The sequence below is a fragment of the Hakea prostrata genome, chromosome 4, assembly GCF_041222555.1.
Source record: "Hakea prostrata isolate BN-2017 chromosome 4, UWA_Hpros_2, whole genome shotgun sequence".
In the NCBI taxonomy this organism is placed as follows: Eukaryota; Viridiplantae; Streptophyta; class Magnoliopsida; order Proteales; family Proteaceae; genus Hakea; species Hakea prostrata.
This window is the reverse complement of record NC_142603.1, coordinates 44397533-44412787: the sequence shown is the minus strand read 5'-3', so window position 1 is coordinate 44412787 and position 15255 is coordinate 44397533. Positions and strand designations below refer to the sequence as shown.

Below are 15255 nucleotides of genomic sequence, written 5' to 3'. Positions count from 1 at the left end.
AAAATTGTTATGCAATTATAACTCTTTTTTCTAATTTTATGTCAAAGATTCTTTGTCTACCACATGCAACGCACATGCATGAAACTGGAAACTGGAAACAGAATGAAAAGAGAACAAAAAAATTAGAAAAATATCACTCACTTTATTATTAATTATTATTAAAATATCCATGATACATTTTGGCATAATGTTACTATTTATTTGGTTATTTTTGTTTTTCTAGAAAGTGCAGTTGTCATTTCATGCATACTTGTGTCTCATTTCATGCATGGAGAAATCTTTTTTAGATATTGAATAATGCAACTCTTCTTGAATTCGGATCATCACTCCCCGTCAGTGCTCTCTGACGGTTTTATCACCACAAATCATGTGGGACCCACATGTAAAAATTAAAAAAAAAATTTAAACAAATCCCATCACCCAACCCCTGGATCCCCCCTGTATTTATGGTGGTAAAGTCGTCGGGGAGCACAGAGTGCTCCTCCGACGGATAGTTGATCCAGACTCACTGATCTTCTTACGTGCTCTCCTGCTATTGTTATTATTGCTATTGTTATTATTATTCTGTTAATCATCTTATCTATGAATATGAAGACAATTGAAAAAAATATATATTTGACCATCATCTAAGATACTTGTATTTTATGAACCAATTGCGTGTTAACAATTGTCTTTTATTTTTTTAAGGTGAAGTAAACGGTTGTCTTTTCTTATTGTTATTATGTAATGAGAATAAAAATTAGATAGATAAGGAATCAATTTTGGTGCTTATTTAAAATTTAAACAATGTATTTTTGTACTATAATATCACGTTAGTGTTATCCACCTTTTTTTATATTTTTTGGTACATGCATTATTTAATTTTTTTAAATGAAATTAATATCTTAAAATAAGACTTGAACCATGACATGACAATTTCTGGTTGCTTGATAAGTAAATCTAAGATTGGATTAGTTATATATCAAACTCTAAACCTCGTAAAAGATGCTCAAATTTTGTACATATGAATCAATATTTATTAATTTCAGTCTAGATCAAATCGAAATCAGTCCCAAAACCCTTAAATTTGTATTGACTCAATGACTTATACTAGTTTCAAAGCAATTTGGTATTTTATCCCAAGGAATTGATTCAATATAAGAGGTCAAGAATTTGAATCTCTATATACCAAAAGGAGGGGGACAATAGTTATGTTTTCCCTTATATGTAAAACTACCCTTTGACAAATAGTTTGTTTAATTTTTTTTTTCTAGAAATATCATAATTTTGTTTGTTTGTTTAACGAATAATGAAAAGACAATCATCCATGATTTAAGAAAAATGTTTACTTATAAAACAAAAACTATTTTCTTCACACCATCTTTTGTATAATGCATATTACATATAGGCCCCTGTATATACAATCAATTATACCACTATTCTTGAAAAAACATTAATTACAGATGCAACTGTCAATTTAAAGCTTTCAATTCTTAATAGTAAAGAGAGCATCTGAAATTGATTTTTTTTTCTAGGATAGTAGATGTAATTGATTACAAACATATGGACGATTCTATATGTAATTTGTCCTTTGTAAAAAAGTCCAAACTTTGTAGTTTGACATATTTGAATCCTTTTATTTACTTACTCGTTCTTCTATCTTATTATTGGTGGATCTCGTATTTTTATCTTTCTCACCCCTTTCTCTCTTGCAAATAAGAATAGTCAAAACACAAATAAATTAGTTTGAAACTCTAGATAATATTGATTTGACCAAGACTTCAAATATTTTTAACCAAAATTTTGTTGATTTTGACTAAGTTTGGATGAGTCCGCAGCCTCCCCTATATAGAGTGAAAATTTTCAATTCACATGATTGGATGTATAATAGGTGTCTAACGTAAAAACAAAACTTTAATTTAAAAAAAAAATTAAAAAATATAAGAATCCAAATTTTCTTTCCCAAGAGAATTTTGTTTTCAAATCTTGAACATACATCATGCATTCAACAACCAAAATGAAAATTCAATCTGGTTTGGGTAGAGAGTCTAGGGACCCGTTTGGACACACCTATGAGTTCCTTGTGGTCCTATGGGTAGTGAAGCAGTGGTCCTAAGCGACTTTGGCGATAACAATCCCTATGTGGCCCAAAGTGACCAAAATGAACACAAGATTCACCCACCCAAAAGCACAACTCCCTCTCTCTCTCTCTCATCTTTCCCATTTATTATGAAGAATAAGAAGAAGAGCTTTTAATGGCTCCTCATACTAACTCTCTCTCTCTCTTTCCTCTTTTGCTTGAAGAACCCAAACGCACATCTTCTTGAATTTTCTATTCTAGTTCTCTGAAACCCAAGTAGAGAATCTAGTGGAGTTCCACTAATCTTATAAGTTCCATTTTCTTTTTCCGCTCCTTGCGATCGTCTGCTTATTCAAGCTTTATTTTTTTATGTGTTCTTCTACGACAATTTTAGCAGAGATAACTAAGGCATCTGGGTTTTACATGCTATCGACTTGCTGTCTGTTTTCCAGCTATATTTTGCGGTGGTTCCTGTAGATTTTCGCCTTACTTCGTTCCATCTAGTTAGGCTGATACGACACATTCAGTGAGAAGAAGAGATTGGGAGCATTCCTAAGATTTTTTTGATCTGGGTTCTGTTACTTATAGCTGCATTTAATTGAGGAACTTCGAGTTCTTCCTAGTTCTAAATTTTTGCTTCATTTGGGTAAGAGGTGAGTAGCTTTAGTGTTGAAACATTTCATTTTGATCTTGCCAAATTTTCTTCCATCTGAAGATGATTCTCCATGTCAATTTTTCCGGTGATACTAGGGTTTCATTTTTGTATTTTTGTTTCCCTTGAACTTGAGAAGAAATTAGTTAATTCTTCTATTCAGCTCTTATTGTTTGTTATTTTCTTTTTCCTTGTCGGGTCCAGCTTCTGCCGAGTTTGGCCGTGAACAGACTCCTTGATTTTTCTTAATTTACCACCGATCCCAAGATAATTGATTGCTTCCTGGTTCTTTGTCTACTTGGATTCCTGAAGCTGGTGATATGTTATTATCGGTTTCCTGCTTCGGAAAATTTTGAGCATTTTGAGCTTTGCTTGATAAGATGCAGCCTGAACAGCGACGCAAGGTATCTATATATCATTTACTGATTTGTCTGGTTCAATTTGATATCATTTTCATGAACTGGTTTGCTTTTGTTGTTTGCACGGGTCTTTATGCATTTCTACTATTGCTAGCTAAAATTGTATAAATAAGGTGAAGGGGGTTAATTTCAGTGAATCCAGCTGTGCAGGGGACTTTCTATGAAAGAGGAAATGAAGTGAACCAGATCTGACATGGAGCTGCTGAAAATGTTGGCATTGGCCTCTGTCCTATGATTTAGAAATATATTTATTCCTTTTGTATGTACTGTTTGTCCTAGGTTAAAAATTATGGGGTCTGAAATTACAGTCAGCTAAATGTGGTGCCATATGTGGGTGAATTGCTTTGTTTGAGAGTCCTTGAACAATTTGGAGTCTTTGGACTGATAATGCAATAATTTTAATAAATTTTGGTGATGCAGGCACCTGCTGAAGTAGATTTCTTCACTGAGTATGGAGAAGGTAACAGATACCAAATAGAAGAAGTAATAGGTAAAGGAAGTTATGGAGTTGTTTGCTCTGCGTATGATACACATACTGGGGAGAAAGTTGCAATTAAGAAGATCAATGATATCTTTGAGCATGTCTCGGATGCAACACGTATTCTTCGTGAAATTAAGCTTCTTAGGCTCCTTCGGCATCCTGATATTGTGGAAATCAAGCACATCCTCTTGCCTCCTTCAAGAAGAGAATTCAAAGATATATATGTTGTTTTTGAACTTATGGAATCTGATCTTCACCAAGTAATCAAAGCAAACGATGATTTGACCCCAGAACACTATCAATTCTTTCTTTATCAGCTTCTCCGGGGCCTAAAGTACATACACACAGGTTATTCAAAACTGCCATAGTCAGTTTGATTGTATACAGCTTATTTATTGCGGATGGAGAATACGTTGCATTGTTTACCAATAACTGGCGTTAGACTGATATTCCTTGGTCAGTTCTGATTTTTTTTTTCCTTTTACCCTTTTTCTTCTTTCCCTATTGGTGGTTCAGCAAATGTTTTTCATCGGGATCTAAAACCCAAAAACATCTTAGCAAATGCTGATTGCAAACTCAAGATCTGTGACTTTGGTCTAGCTAGAGTGGCCTTCAATGATACTCCAACAGCCATATTTTGGACAGTAAGTTTTCTACCCGTCAAATGTTGTCAGGTTTTGAGATTTACTTCCTGGATCTGAAAATAGCAGTTGTGTATATGCAAATTTACAAGCAGTCATGTTATTTTGTTCCCATCCTTACAGGATTATGTTGCGACGAGGTGGTATAGAGCTCCTGAGTTATGTGGTTCTTTCTTCTCAAAGGTGTGTGAGCTGTTCGGTTGGCCATTTATTTAGAAGTACCTTGATGTGATTGCTTTGGTGGTGTGATATTTATTCCCTTTGTATTGATCTGATGATTTGTCTTTTAAATTACTTATTTCTTCTATTAATATATTTTTACCTTGCCTTATGTATTCCAGTTCTGCATTTATTTCCCTTTGTTTTACTTCCCATGCTTCTGCTTTCATCTGTACCTTCAGGCATTCTCCTCTGTCTTTATGCCACTTCCTGTGCTTATATCCTGTCTTTCGCTCACTTTACCACTCAGTTGAATGCCATGTTTCCATATGGCATGTGAAATATCTATACCATCATTTTCAAGAGAAGTTATTCTTCTGATAAGGTTGGATGAAGTACACCTTTAGCCTTCTTTGCTTTTGGTTTTTCCCCCTTTCTTTCTTTTTATTTGTGACTCTTTCTTTTTTTCTCTTTTTCTTTTTTTAAATTATTATTATTATTTTGGGTGGGTTGGGGGAAGATTGATACAGCAATGCTACCTTGGAAAACCCCCTGCTGGTTTTTAGACCAAGATGGACCAGGTCCGTTTGAGTCATGGACTTGGTAGAATATTAAGTACTTACACTTTTTTTGTAAATAGCATATTAGTCAGTCAATTATGAAAAGTGGGATACGTTTGCAAGAATCGGAGTTGATTGGGAATCTTAAGAGATTATTTCCTTTGTTAAAGTTTCTCTCTTAGGTTTCCTCTGTTAGTTGGTTTTCCTTCTGTTACACAGCTTTTATAGAACTACATTTTGTGTATGTGTGAGAGCCTGTCTGGTTGTGTGCACTCTTCACCCTCCCCTTTCTTCTACCTTGCTCTTTCTGAAGCCACCATAGCAGATCAGCCACTGGGTCTGCACCAACTTGGTATCAGAGCCAAAGTGCCATTTCCTCTTTCACATTTTCTTTCCCCTAAAAGTCCTGTCCTGTATACCCCTCCCTGTTAAATTTTTTAGACCCCTTCTAATATTGTATCCTTCCCTTTCTGCCAATGTTCTGCAATCAGCAGCAGATATATAAACTCACAGAAACCACATTTCCTTCCTGCAGCAACCCTTTGCTCTACATCTGTGGCTGAAACCCATATTCACCCTCCCTTAGATTTCCCACCAGCTTTTGACCCAAAAAATAGTTTCCCACCAGCAAAAATCTCACCAAGAATTCCAATTCCACCCCCCCTCTGGAGACCACCGGAGCTTTTTTTATTCCTGAAACTGCATCATCCTTTATATGTGGGCAAAAAGAAACGTGTAGAAGCGAGGGTGGGAAAGTCCTGGGGAAAAAAAAGGGAGTGAGAAGAAGATAAGACAGAGCAGGACAGCCAACAAATTAGGGGCAAAAACAGTACCTCTTTCAGAATTCTTGTGCAGTCAGCACCATCTATTCCAGTGTCAATTCGCATATAGTTGAAGTTCTGTCACCGGTCATAGAACATCCCATTTGATTCCACTACCAGTTCTTGGTTTTCCAGATCCCTAATACTTCTCTCTCTCTCTCTCTCTCTCTCTCTCTCTCTCTCTCTCTCTCTCTCTCTCTCTCTCTCTCTCTCTCTCTCTCTCTCTCTCTCTCTTTTTATTTTTTTATTTTTTTATTTTTTTGGTTCTCTGGTTCAAGGAAGTGAACCCGGACCCAGTTGCACCAATGATTTCTTATTATTACCTTTCTTCAATTTATTTAATTTGTTTTTACTGAACTGTCCTTCCCTTTCCTTTATTCCCTTTTGTCCATCTTTCCCTGTGTTTCCAAGCTTGCCCCTCTATACAAACTACTCATTTATCCCATTTCTTTCCTGTTTTCGATTTTAATTCCAATATTAACATATTGACATTCCCTCATAGAGTGTCTTGTTTACAACTCTCCCATTGCTATCGTAAACTCATACATGGAGATTTATCAAGACTATTTATTCCTTTCAACCAGTGATGGGTTCCATAAAATGCAATGTATTTTTTAGTTAAATGGTGTTGATACTCTCATTTTACAAAACTTGGAGGGGAGGAAGAGTGCATGGAAACATTTTATTGAACTTGGCTAGTTAAGTTAGATTCTCAAGGTTTAGAGGTTAGTGTGAAAGCTTTGCAACTCTTCTTTTAGTGAAGCCCTCTTCTTTTTACCTTCCTCCAATCCCTTTAATAGGGTGGATGCTTGAACTTACATGAGGGGATGAACTATCCATCCATTTCTTTCCCCCCCCCCCCCCCCCCCTCCCTTTTTTAAGGTGTACACTAGGGAGTGCACCCCTATGCAGGGGTCCCCTTCTCCTCTTTTTTTTCCCAGCTGCTTTAATTTTGTTTCGTGTAGCACTTTGTTGGGGGGAGTTGCTAAAGCTACATAATGACAAATGGTCTTACTTCCTTTAAATCCTGGATATAGGTGGGCAAAGGGAGTCTTCTTCACCTTACTTCACATCTTGTTACTTTTCTTTCCCATTGCATGCATTTAATATTTTGATTTTTTTCTTCTCCCTCACCCTCTGAGGACCCACATGCTTTTTCCCACCCCTTTTTCCCACCCCACCTTGGGGGTGGATGACTAAGATTCCTTTCTATGGGATAAAACTCACTATGCTTTTATTTTTTCAAAACCAAAAATTTTCAAATCATTTCAAAACTTTTTATCAATGGTTGAAGCTTATTTATCTAGTTAGTAGAGTAAAATAGAAGGAAGTTATGACATGTAAATCTCTAATCTTATTTAGTATTTCATGTTTTAGTTGTGTTCCTCTATAATTCTTTGAGTATGATGACTTCGCTAAATATCAGATGAGTATGTGAATCACTTTAACCTTTGATTATGCGACCCACCCTTTGAGCACTAAACCTTGCTATTGAGTTATTGCATTTAGGGATTTTCAAATGAGACTGCAATTTTCTTGTTCAATCAACATATTAGAATCCACCAAGATTTTCTCTTGAGGCAAAATTCATGAGTGCCACTTGTTTAGAGAAATGATAAAGGCCATTCTTCTTTCATTTAAATTTTTGAAAATATATATATTCTCTTTTAATTTGTTCCACTTCTACTATACCATGTTTCACTTCGTGGATATGTATATGGTTTATATGTTAGTATCTCATTGGTGACTCTTCCAAGTCGTGTGATCCCTTGAATAGACCGAAGGTGATATGGATTGTTAAAAGCATGGTGAGGATTAAAAGCATTGTGAGTAGATCTTCTTTATAGTTGCGGGTCTCCGTAGTTAATGTCACTTAGTGAGCCTTTTGGATTCTCACTGGGTTAACATTACACAATTGGGGCTTAGGGACAAAGGCCACCGCAACGCTTGGATAGATAGTTATTTGAGAGCCGTGTTATGGGTGTAGGATATGTTTTGGACTGCTTCTTGGGAGATGTGTTATCACCGTGAAAAAAAAAAAAAAAAAAAGAAGACGAAGAAAGAAAAGAAAGGAAAAGAATTTGGTGCTCCAATGTTATCATCTCCATATATGTAGCCATATTCTACATTTCTTCCACCTTCACAAGTCCTCTTGACCTTGGATAAGTGATTGCTCTTCATTAGTGGAGAGAGGGATGATAGGCTGGACATATAAGAATTGACTTTGAAACTAGGGAGTTGTCGGTTGAATTTGGGATCTCAAACATGCATGCACTTGATTGGTTAAGGTATACACACACACATGGGTCAAAGTTTTGATTTTGTGATCTATCTACTCATCTCTTATTTAGCTTATTTTATACATTCTTTTGAATTATGGTTGAACTTGACTTAGATTGAATATTTAATCAAAATGAGAGTTTGTCTGATCCTGATGTTTGCTTGAGGACTAGCAAATGTTAAAGTTGGGGGTAATTTGATAAGTTGATTTCATGCATATTATTTTATACGATTAATTTACTACATGTATTTACAATTGTTTTATATCAATTTATCCTAATATGATATGAAAATGAATATGTTGCACCCTTTCCTTTAATTTCTCTAATTTTGGTGATTTTATATATTTCCTAACAAATTCTAATTAAGATTTATTACTTTTACGTGTAGGAAATTATCAATCAAATCTATCTAGGTATTATTGCAAGAGTCCTACCTCAAGTCAAAAACATAGAGATAATGAGTCCTTGCATGTTTCTATGTTTTATTTCCTATTTAGGATTTGATCAAAGAAGGGGAAAGAGGAAAAAGAATCCAATTCAAATAAAGAAGACTCAAAATTCCCGTTTTTGAGTGTCTCTATCCAGTTTTGATCAAGCCGTTCATCGGATAGTCATCCAGTGTCTGATCGAGCCAAATTTTGGAGGAGAGCTTCATGACTTCTTGGTCTTCAAATCCAACGGTGGGATTATGCATTGGAGATCTCTAAGTTAGTTTGATTCGTACGTCAAAAGACTCCTTGGTTAAGTCAGATAGGCCTGAGTTTGATTCAAACTCTGAGTTTGATTCAAACTCTAAGTTTGATTCAAACTCTAAGTTTAATTAATCTATAAAAGGAGAGCAAACTCCAGGAAGAAAAGGGAAGGACGTTTTTGGGAGCTTTGGAAGAGCGGAGAGAACCTTCTTGGAGCTTTGGAGGAACGAAGAGGTCGAATTAGGAGACGTTGGTTGGCTTTGGAAGATCTGAAGTTTGGGAATAAGTTTTTCTTGATCTTCTTTCAATGTTCACGAACTCTTTTGTGATGTTTTTTATTTATAGTATGAACTAATTTAATTTTTCTAGGGATCAGATGTAGCATATCTTTGATTCCCACTCTTGAATTCATCAATATAATTTTGAATATTGTTTTCTTTGATTGAGTTTTTACTTCTATTCTTCATACTTTTGATTAATTGGCCACTAATCAATTGATTTGTTAATCATAATGAACTAAGAAAGGGATTTATGTGTTTAGTTCATTGGAATAAAAGCCATGAATTACATGTAAGATAGAGATATACTTACATGGTTTGTGTAGTTGTTACATGGGAATCTATAGAGTTTAATGATTTTTTAGTTGTTTTAACCTACATAGAAATATAGTGGGTTAGTAATTGAGGGAATTTTTATTGGTACTCAAGAGAGACTAGTAGATAGCGAAGGGAATCCCGACTATCAATTAGAAATTCCCTCAATTGCTAACCCACTATATTTCTATGTGGGTTAAAACAACTAAGAAATCACTAAACTCTATGGATTCCCATGTAACAACTACACAAACCATGTAAGTATATCTCTATCTTACATGTAATTCATGGCTTTTATTCCAATGAACTAAACACATAAATCCCCTCTCAGTTCATTATGATTAACAAATTTGGCCAATTAATCAAAAGTATGAAGAATAGAAGTAAAAACTCAATGAAAGAAAACAATATTCAAAATTATATTGATGAATTCAAGAGTGGGAATTCAAAGATAGGCTACATCTGATCCCTAGAAAAATTAAATTAGTTCATACTAGAAATCAAAAACATTACAGAAGAGTTCATGAACATTGAAAGAAGATCAAGAAAAACTTATTCCTAAACTTCAGATCTCCAAAGCCAACCAACGTCTCCTGGTTCAACCTCTCCGCTCCTCCAAAGCTCCCAAAAACGTCCTTCCCTTTTCTTCCTAGAGTTTGCTCTCCTTTATAGATTAATTAAACTCAGAGTTCTTATCTGACTTAACCAAGGAGTCTTTTGACATACGAATCGGACTAACTTAGAGATCTCCAATGCATAATCCCACCGTTGGATTTGAAGACCAAGAAGTCATGAAGCTCTCCTCCAAAATTCGGCTCGATCAGACACCGGATGACCATCCGATGAACGGCTTGATCAAAACTGGACAAAGACACTCAAAAACGGGATTTTTGAGTCTTCTTTATTTGAATTGGATTCTTTTCCCTTCTTTAATCAAATCCTAATTAGGAAATAAAACATAGAAGCATGCAAGGACTCATTCTCTCTATGTTTTTGACTTGAAGTAGGACTCTTGCAATAATACCCAGATAGATTTGATTGATAATTTCCTACACGTAAAAGTAATAAATCTTAATTAGAATTTGTTAGGAAATATATAAAATTATAGAAATTAAAGGAAAGGGTGCAACATATTCATTTTCATATCATATTAGGATAAATTGATATAAAACAATTGTAAATACATGGAAATATAGTAAAATAATATGTGCATGAAATCAACTTATCAGTATGACTATAATGTCTCTTGCATATGGTATCTTGCATGCTTGAAGTTGAGGGTGCCTCTACCAATAATTCATGTTACTCTTTAGTCTTGTAGCTGGAGCCTGTACTCAATTCATGTTAACGTATGAAAGGATTAAACTCATTAAATAAGTCCTCGGGATATTTACAGTTCTCTCTCCAATCTTCTGTTGATTCCGTAAAATGTGCTTCAAATCCCTAATCAGATGATCCTTAGCTGATTCAATGTTATCAGCATGGGGTGGGAGCTGATGTAAGTGAAGATATAACTTTTGGTGGACTTTAAAATGGGTCACATTTACTACTACTCGGTGATAGTGGAGGGTATTGAGTTTTGCCTGAATGGGTTACGGTGGATACTTTAACATAGACAGCCATAGAGTTTTCCTTGCATTAACTAGCTGCGTTTGTGCTGTACTTGGGAATGACTTAAGTTTTCTTCCTCTTTGGCTAAAAACAAAAGTGGAGTCAGAGAGAATTTCCTCAGAACACTTCTAAGAATTCCCCTGAGAATTTCTCTCTGAACAAAATACTTATCTAATCTACTGTTTAAAACCTACCAAAATCTCTCTGAACAAAACACTCAAATCTACTGGTCATGTTTGTTGCTCCTAACTTCCCATGGTAAGGTTTTTCCCTTAACATGGTCCTCTATGGTTTTTGAAATTTTACCCAAAATAACTGCCAATGAAGCAATCGCTTAAAGAATATGATAGAACTAATGCTTTTCTATCATCCTAATGGCAATTTACGCTGAAAACCCGGAATCAACTATTCTAATACCAATGATTAAGGCCACTATTTGCTTACAGAAATCTGAGCAAACCTTACCACATGGAAGTTTGAAATTGTGAGTGGAAACCTAAGCCTGTGGTTCATGTTAATATTTGGCAACTCTTCTTGTACTTCAGTCATAAAAAGAGAATCTCATTTCTTCTCTTTCTATTGTTGCAGTACACACCGGCAATAGACATATGGAGCATTGGATGTATATTTGCCGAAATTCTAACTGGGAAACCACTCTTCCCTGGTAAAAATGTGGTCCACCAGTTGGATTTGATGACTGATCTTCTGGGAACACCATCTGCTGAAGCAGTCGCTAGGGTGTGTTCTCTATCCGTCTATCATAGGACTTTTATGGATACAATTCTAGACTGTAGTTAATTCACACATTGTTTGTCTTTATTCTAGCTTTTGATTATTGTTATTCTATCCAGGTACGTAATGAGAAGGCACGAAGATATTTAAGTAGCATGCGCAAGAAGAAGCCTATACCATTTTCACAAAAATTCCCAAATGCAGATCCCCTTTCTCTTCGTTTGTTGGAAAGGATGCTGGCATTTGAACCCAAGGATCGACCTACTGCAGAGGAGGTAGGGTGGGCTTGCATTTTAACCCGCTTTTATATCCATTGTGTGACTGCTCTCTCTAATGGGGTGAATTTGTGCCACATGGTTCAGGCTTTGGCAGATCCCTATTTTAAGGGCTTGGCCAAGGTTGAGAGGGAACCTTCTGCTCAACCAGTGACAAAGATGGAGTTTGAATTTGAGAGACGAAGGATTATGAAGGAAGATGTTCGAGAGCTCATCTATCGGGAGATTCTTGAATACCACCCAACAATGTTAAAAGAGTTCTTGGAGGGATCAGAACCAACTGGGTTTATGTACCCAAGGTATTGAATACTATTTATTAGAGTATTAGTTTGTTAGCTACCAATTTGCTTGCTCTAAGTCAACCTACATGGGCTTGCACTGTTTTTGTAACCATTTTATCTTCCATATCACATAGATGTTGCTTTGGCCCTTATTGTCACGGCCAGCTTCTGATACTCGTCAGACTATAGTATCATTTAGAAGTTGGAACTGTTGCCTGTATAAGTTCCAAACTAAGCTTGTATCAAGTTTAGTCTTTTGACATTAAGCTGGGTTGTCAACCTTTTAAGTTTCTAGGATGTATGTCCTGTACCATAGAAGCCTTAAAATTGTCGCATAAGCATTGAGGTTTGCTACTTTCTTAATTGTTAACTGTAATCAAAAACGTCGTAGCTGTGGGCCTACTGCCAAATTAAACTATATTCTCTACATTTAAAGTTTTAGCATTTATTCAAGAGCTCTTGCCCTCTAAGCTTGAGTTGCTGACTTTTGACCTGGAAAATGGTTAAAATAACTATTGGATTTGTATTTGTAGTGCTGTTGACCAATTTAAGAAGCAGTTTGCTTACCTTGAGGAACATTATGGTAATGGTGTGACTGTTCCTCCACCAGAGAGACAACATGCATCATTACCCAGGTATTATATGCCTCGAAATTTTCATCATACTGCTCATCTCTATGTTGAAACATCATTAAAATAATTGATGTAACTTCAATTCATGCAGAGCATGTGTGCTATATTCAGAAAGCACAGGACATCAGTCAGCAGAGGTCGCCGATGACTTATCCAGGTGCTCCATCAAGGAAATTGAGCAGCAGCAACCAGATAGGGGTTGTGGCGACCCTCTGACAAGAGTTCCTCTCCAAGTCCCTCAGAGAATTCAAGGTGAAATGTGATCTTACATTTTTTGTGATGTCTTACTGAACTGCTCAATTTAGCACTTGCACTGTTCCATGTGCTCAATGTCGTTAGCATTTCCACTGCATTCTTTTGTTCCCGCTTCAGAGGCTAGAAACATTGAGGGATTATTTTTTCCCACTAACATAACCAAACCATATAGCTCAAGATTTTTTTTCCCACTAACCATAACCAAACCATTAGTGAGCATGAGACCCGTTCAGGGAGATGGGGGTTTTGAGGGTGGTTACCCCTCTCTGAGATTTGGGTTTTTCTCAAATCAGAGTCGATGATTCTGAAACCTAAAAACCCTTCTCTCTTCTACCCAAAAAAAAATATAGCTCAAGACTAAGTCACCCTACAGATAAAACATGCATGGTAACTGTGGGTACAGGCAGGACAGGATGTTACCTGTGGCCTTAAAGCAGTCTCATCCTACCGGACCCCATCCATTAGGACATGGCAGGCTGGGCTTTATAATTGGTCCTTGTTTATAGCCCCTATCAGACACCAAGGATTTCTTCAAGCCCCAGATAACTGTCTATTGTAGTTGTTTAATTAATCAACCAATAAAGTTGGAGTTGCAAGTTTTCATACCTTCACTGAGAATGCTGATAGTCTTTTTCTTTTTACACGTCCCTGAAGAGTTGTTCTCTTATAGGTGCAGCTGCAAAGCCTGGGAAAGTTGTTGGTTCAGTCTTGCGCCAGAACTGTAGAACAGCAGCAGAGGCTTTTGAACAACGCAAGATTGTCCGCAACCCTGCCATTTCAACTCAATATAATGGTTCTGGCTGTTCATACCCTAGGAGGAACCCCAGCTGTAAAACCGATGGTGGAGAGGGAGAAGGACTTGAAGGATCTAATGGGGTGCAACCAAAAACACAGTACATTGCAAGGAAAGTGGCTGCCGCACAAGGTGGTCCTGGAGGTCAGTGGTACTGATTCCGTAGTACATTAGCACTTGTTCCAGGTAATGAAGTTCTATGTTGCCTGTTGAATGGTAGAAATCATCTACCTTCAACCACTACCCGAGCCCCACAACCACGAAATACCTGTATATTGGCATCAAACGTGGGCTACGAGTTTTCAAGGGAATCCAATTGTTTGCCGCAATAGGAGGATGCAAGTACATTACCTCAGCGGTCTCTGGATACCGGGCTTCTAACTGCTGAAGATGATTGAGGATGGTGATGGTTATTTTAATTGTTGCATAAATTATTAATTTGTGGCTAGATACACATGGGGTATGGACAACTCCATAACTATATCCCACTCCTGTTTAGGTAAATTATCAAAATCTGAAAAATAGATTAGTGACAGCAAGAAAAGGGGTATATGCCTATCAAATTCTACTACCCATTGTTTCATATGTTTCCTATCCCTCAGCAGCATGACTCTTGGTGTAAACAAGAGCCCCTGATTGGTGCTGAATGACATGGTCAGTTCTCTCAGATCTTTGTTAGACTTATGTGAACATTGTATCTTACTTATACGGCAAACCAGCATTTATAAATTGCTAATGATTTATATCTCAAGCTCTTCTGTACATTGTTGACTAATTAGGGGAAAATTTGAGCATTTTTCCTGGAAATGGGATGTTAAATACCTGCTGTAACATTACAATGTGGATATTCAGAATTGGATGGTTAAGTTATGATCTATGTCAAATTTCGGAATCCAATTCAATCAAATGGCATGCATCTTTCAGACGCCCATAGAATCTTCACTGACAATTACAAGAAGTATTTTTCCACATGGATAATTCTTAGGGCTGAAAAAATTGATATGTGCAATGTATTTGTGTAAAATACAGAACGGTGTATTCACAAAAGATGAAGATGAATGTATTAAGACTGCTGCCATAGAAGCATAAACATAACTTCTGATTCTTAACTGTCCCCAGCAATCAAACTGCTGATGCACCGGGGCCAAAAGAGAAGAGAAGAAAAATACTTCGCTAATATCAACAACCATTCTCTATGGATCTAAATGGTGCTACCAAAGCTATGTTCTAACATCAACCCTCCAGACAAGGTTGTACACCTCTTTTGTACCAAACTGCTCGCTTTCTCTGTTAGAGGGCAACAACAATTAAGAGAGG

General features: G+C 36.4%; 1 protein-coding gene across 5 annotated transcripts; it reads left to right on the top strand.

The window, feature by feature from the left end:
- Positions 1-2158: 2158 nt before the first annotated feature.
- Positions 2159-14750, top strand: LOC149019045 (mitogen-activated protein kinase 15-like). 5 transcript variants are annotated; one of them, XM_089153136.1, is made up of 11 exons: positions 2159-2712; positions 2916-3115; positions 3551-3959; positions 4128-4255; positions 4376-4435; positions 11559-11708; positions 11822-11977; positions 12065-12276; positions 12792-12893; positions 12982-13142; positions 13822-14750. In XM_089153136.1, exons 2-11 carry the CDS (start codon positions 3092-3094, stop codon positions 14094-14096), a joined length of 1677 nt encoding a protein of 558 aa, XP_089009262.1. In that variant the 5' UTR covers positions 2159-2712; positions 2916-3091; the 3' UTR covers positions 14097-14750. The 5 variants fall into 5 exon arrangements, with proteins under 5 accessions (XP_089009262.1, XP_089009261.1, XP_089009259.1 ...); XM_089153135.1 differs by having other exon boundaries at positions 2160-2712; positions 3024-3115; positions 13816-14746; XM_089153133.1 differs by having other exon boundaries at positions 2160-2705; positions 13816-14745.
- Positions 14751-15255: the final 505 nt, after the last annotated feature.

Bases quoted from the DNA above. Each gene is read 5' to 3' on its own strand.
- LOC149019045 (XM_089153135.1), top strand. From the start codon at position 3,092: ATGCAGCCTGAACAGCGACGCAAG. The intron at 3,960-4,127 runs GTTATTCAAAAC...TTGGTGGTTCAG, and splicing joins CCTAAAGTACATACACACAG to CAAATGTTTTTCATCGGGAT. The intron at 12,894-12,981 runs GTATTATATGCC...CAATTCATGCAG, and splicing joins CAACATGCATCATTACCCAG to AGCATGTGTGCTATATTCAG.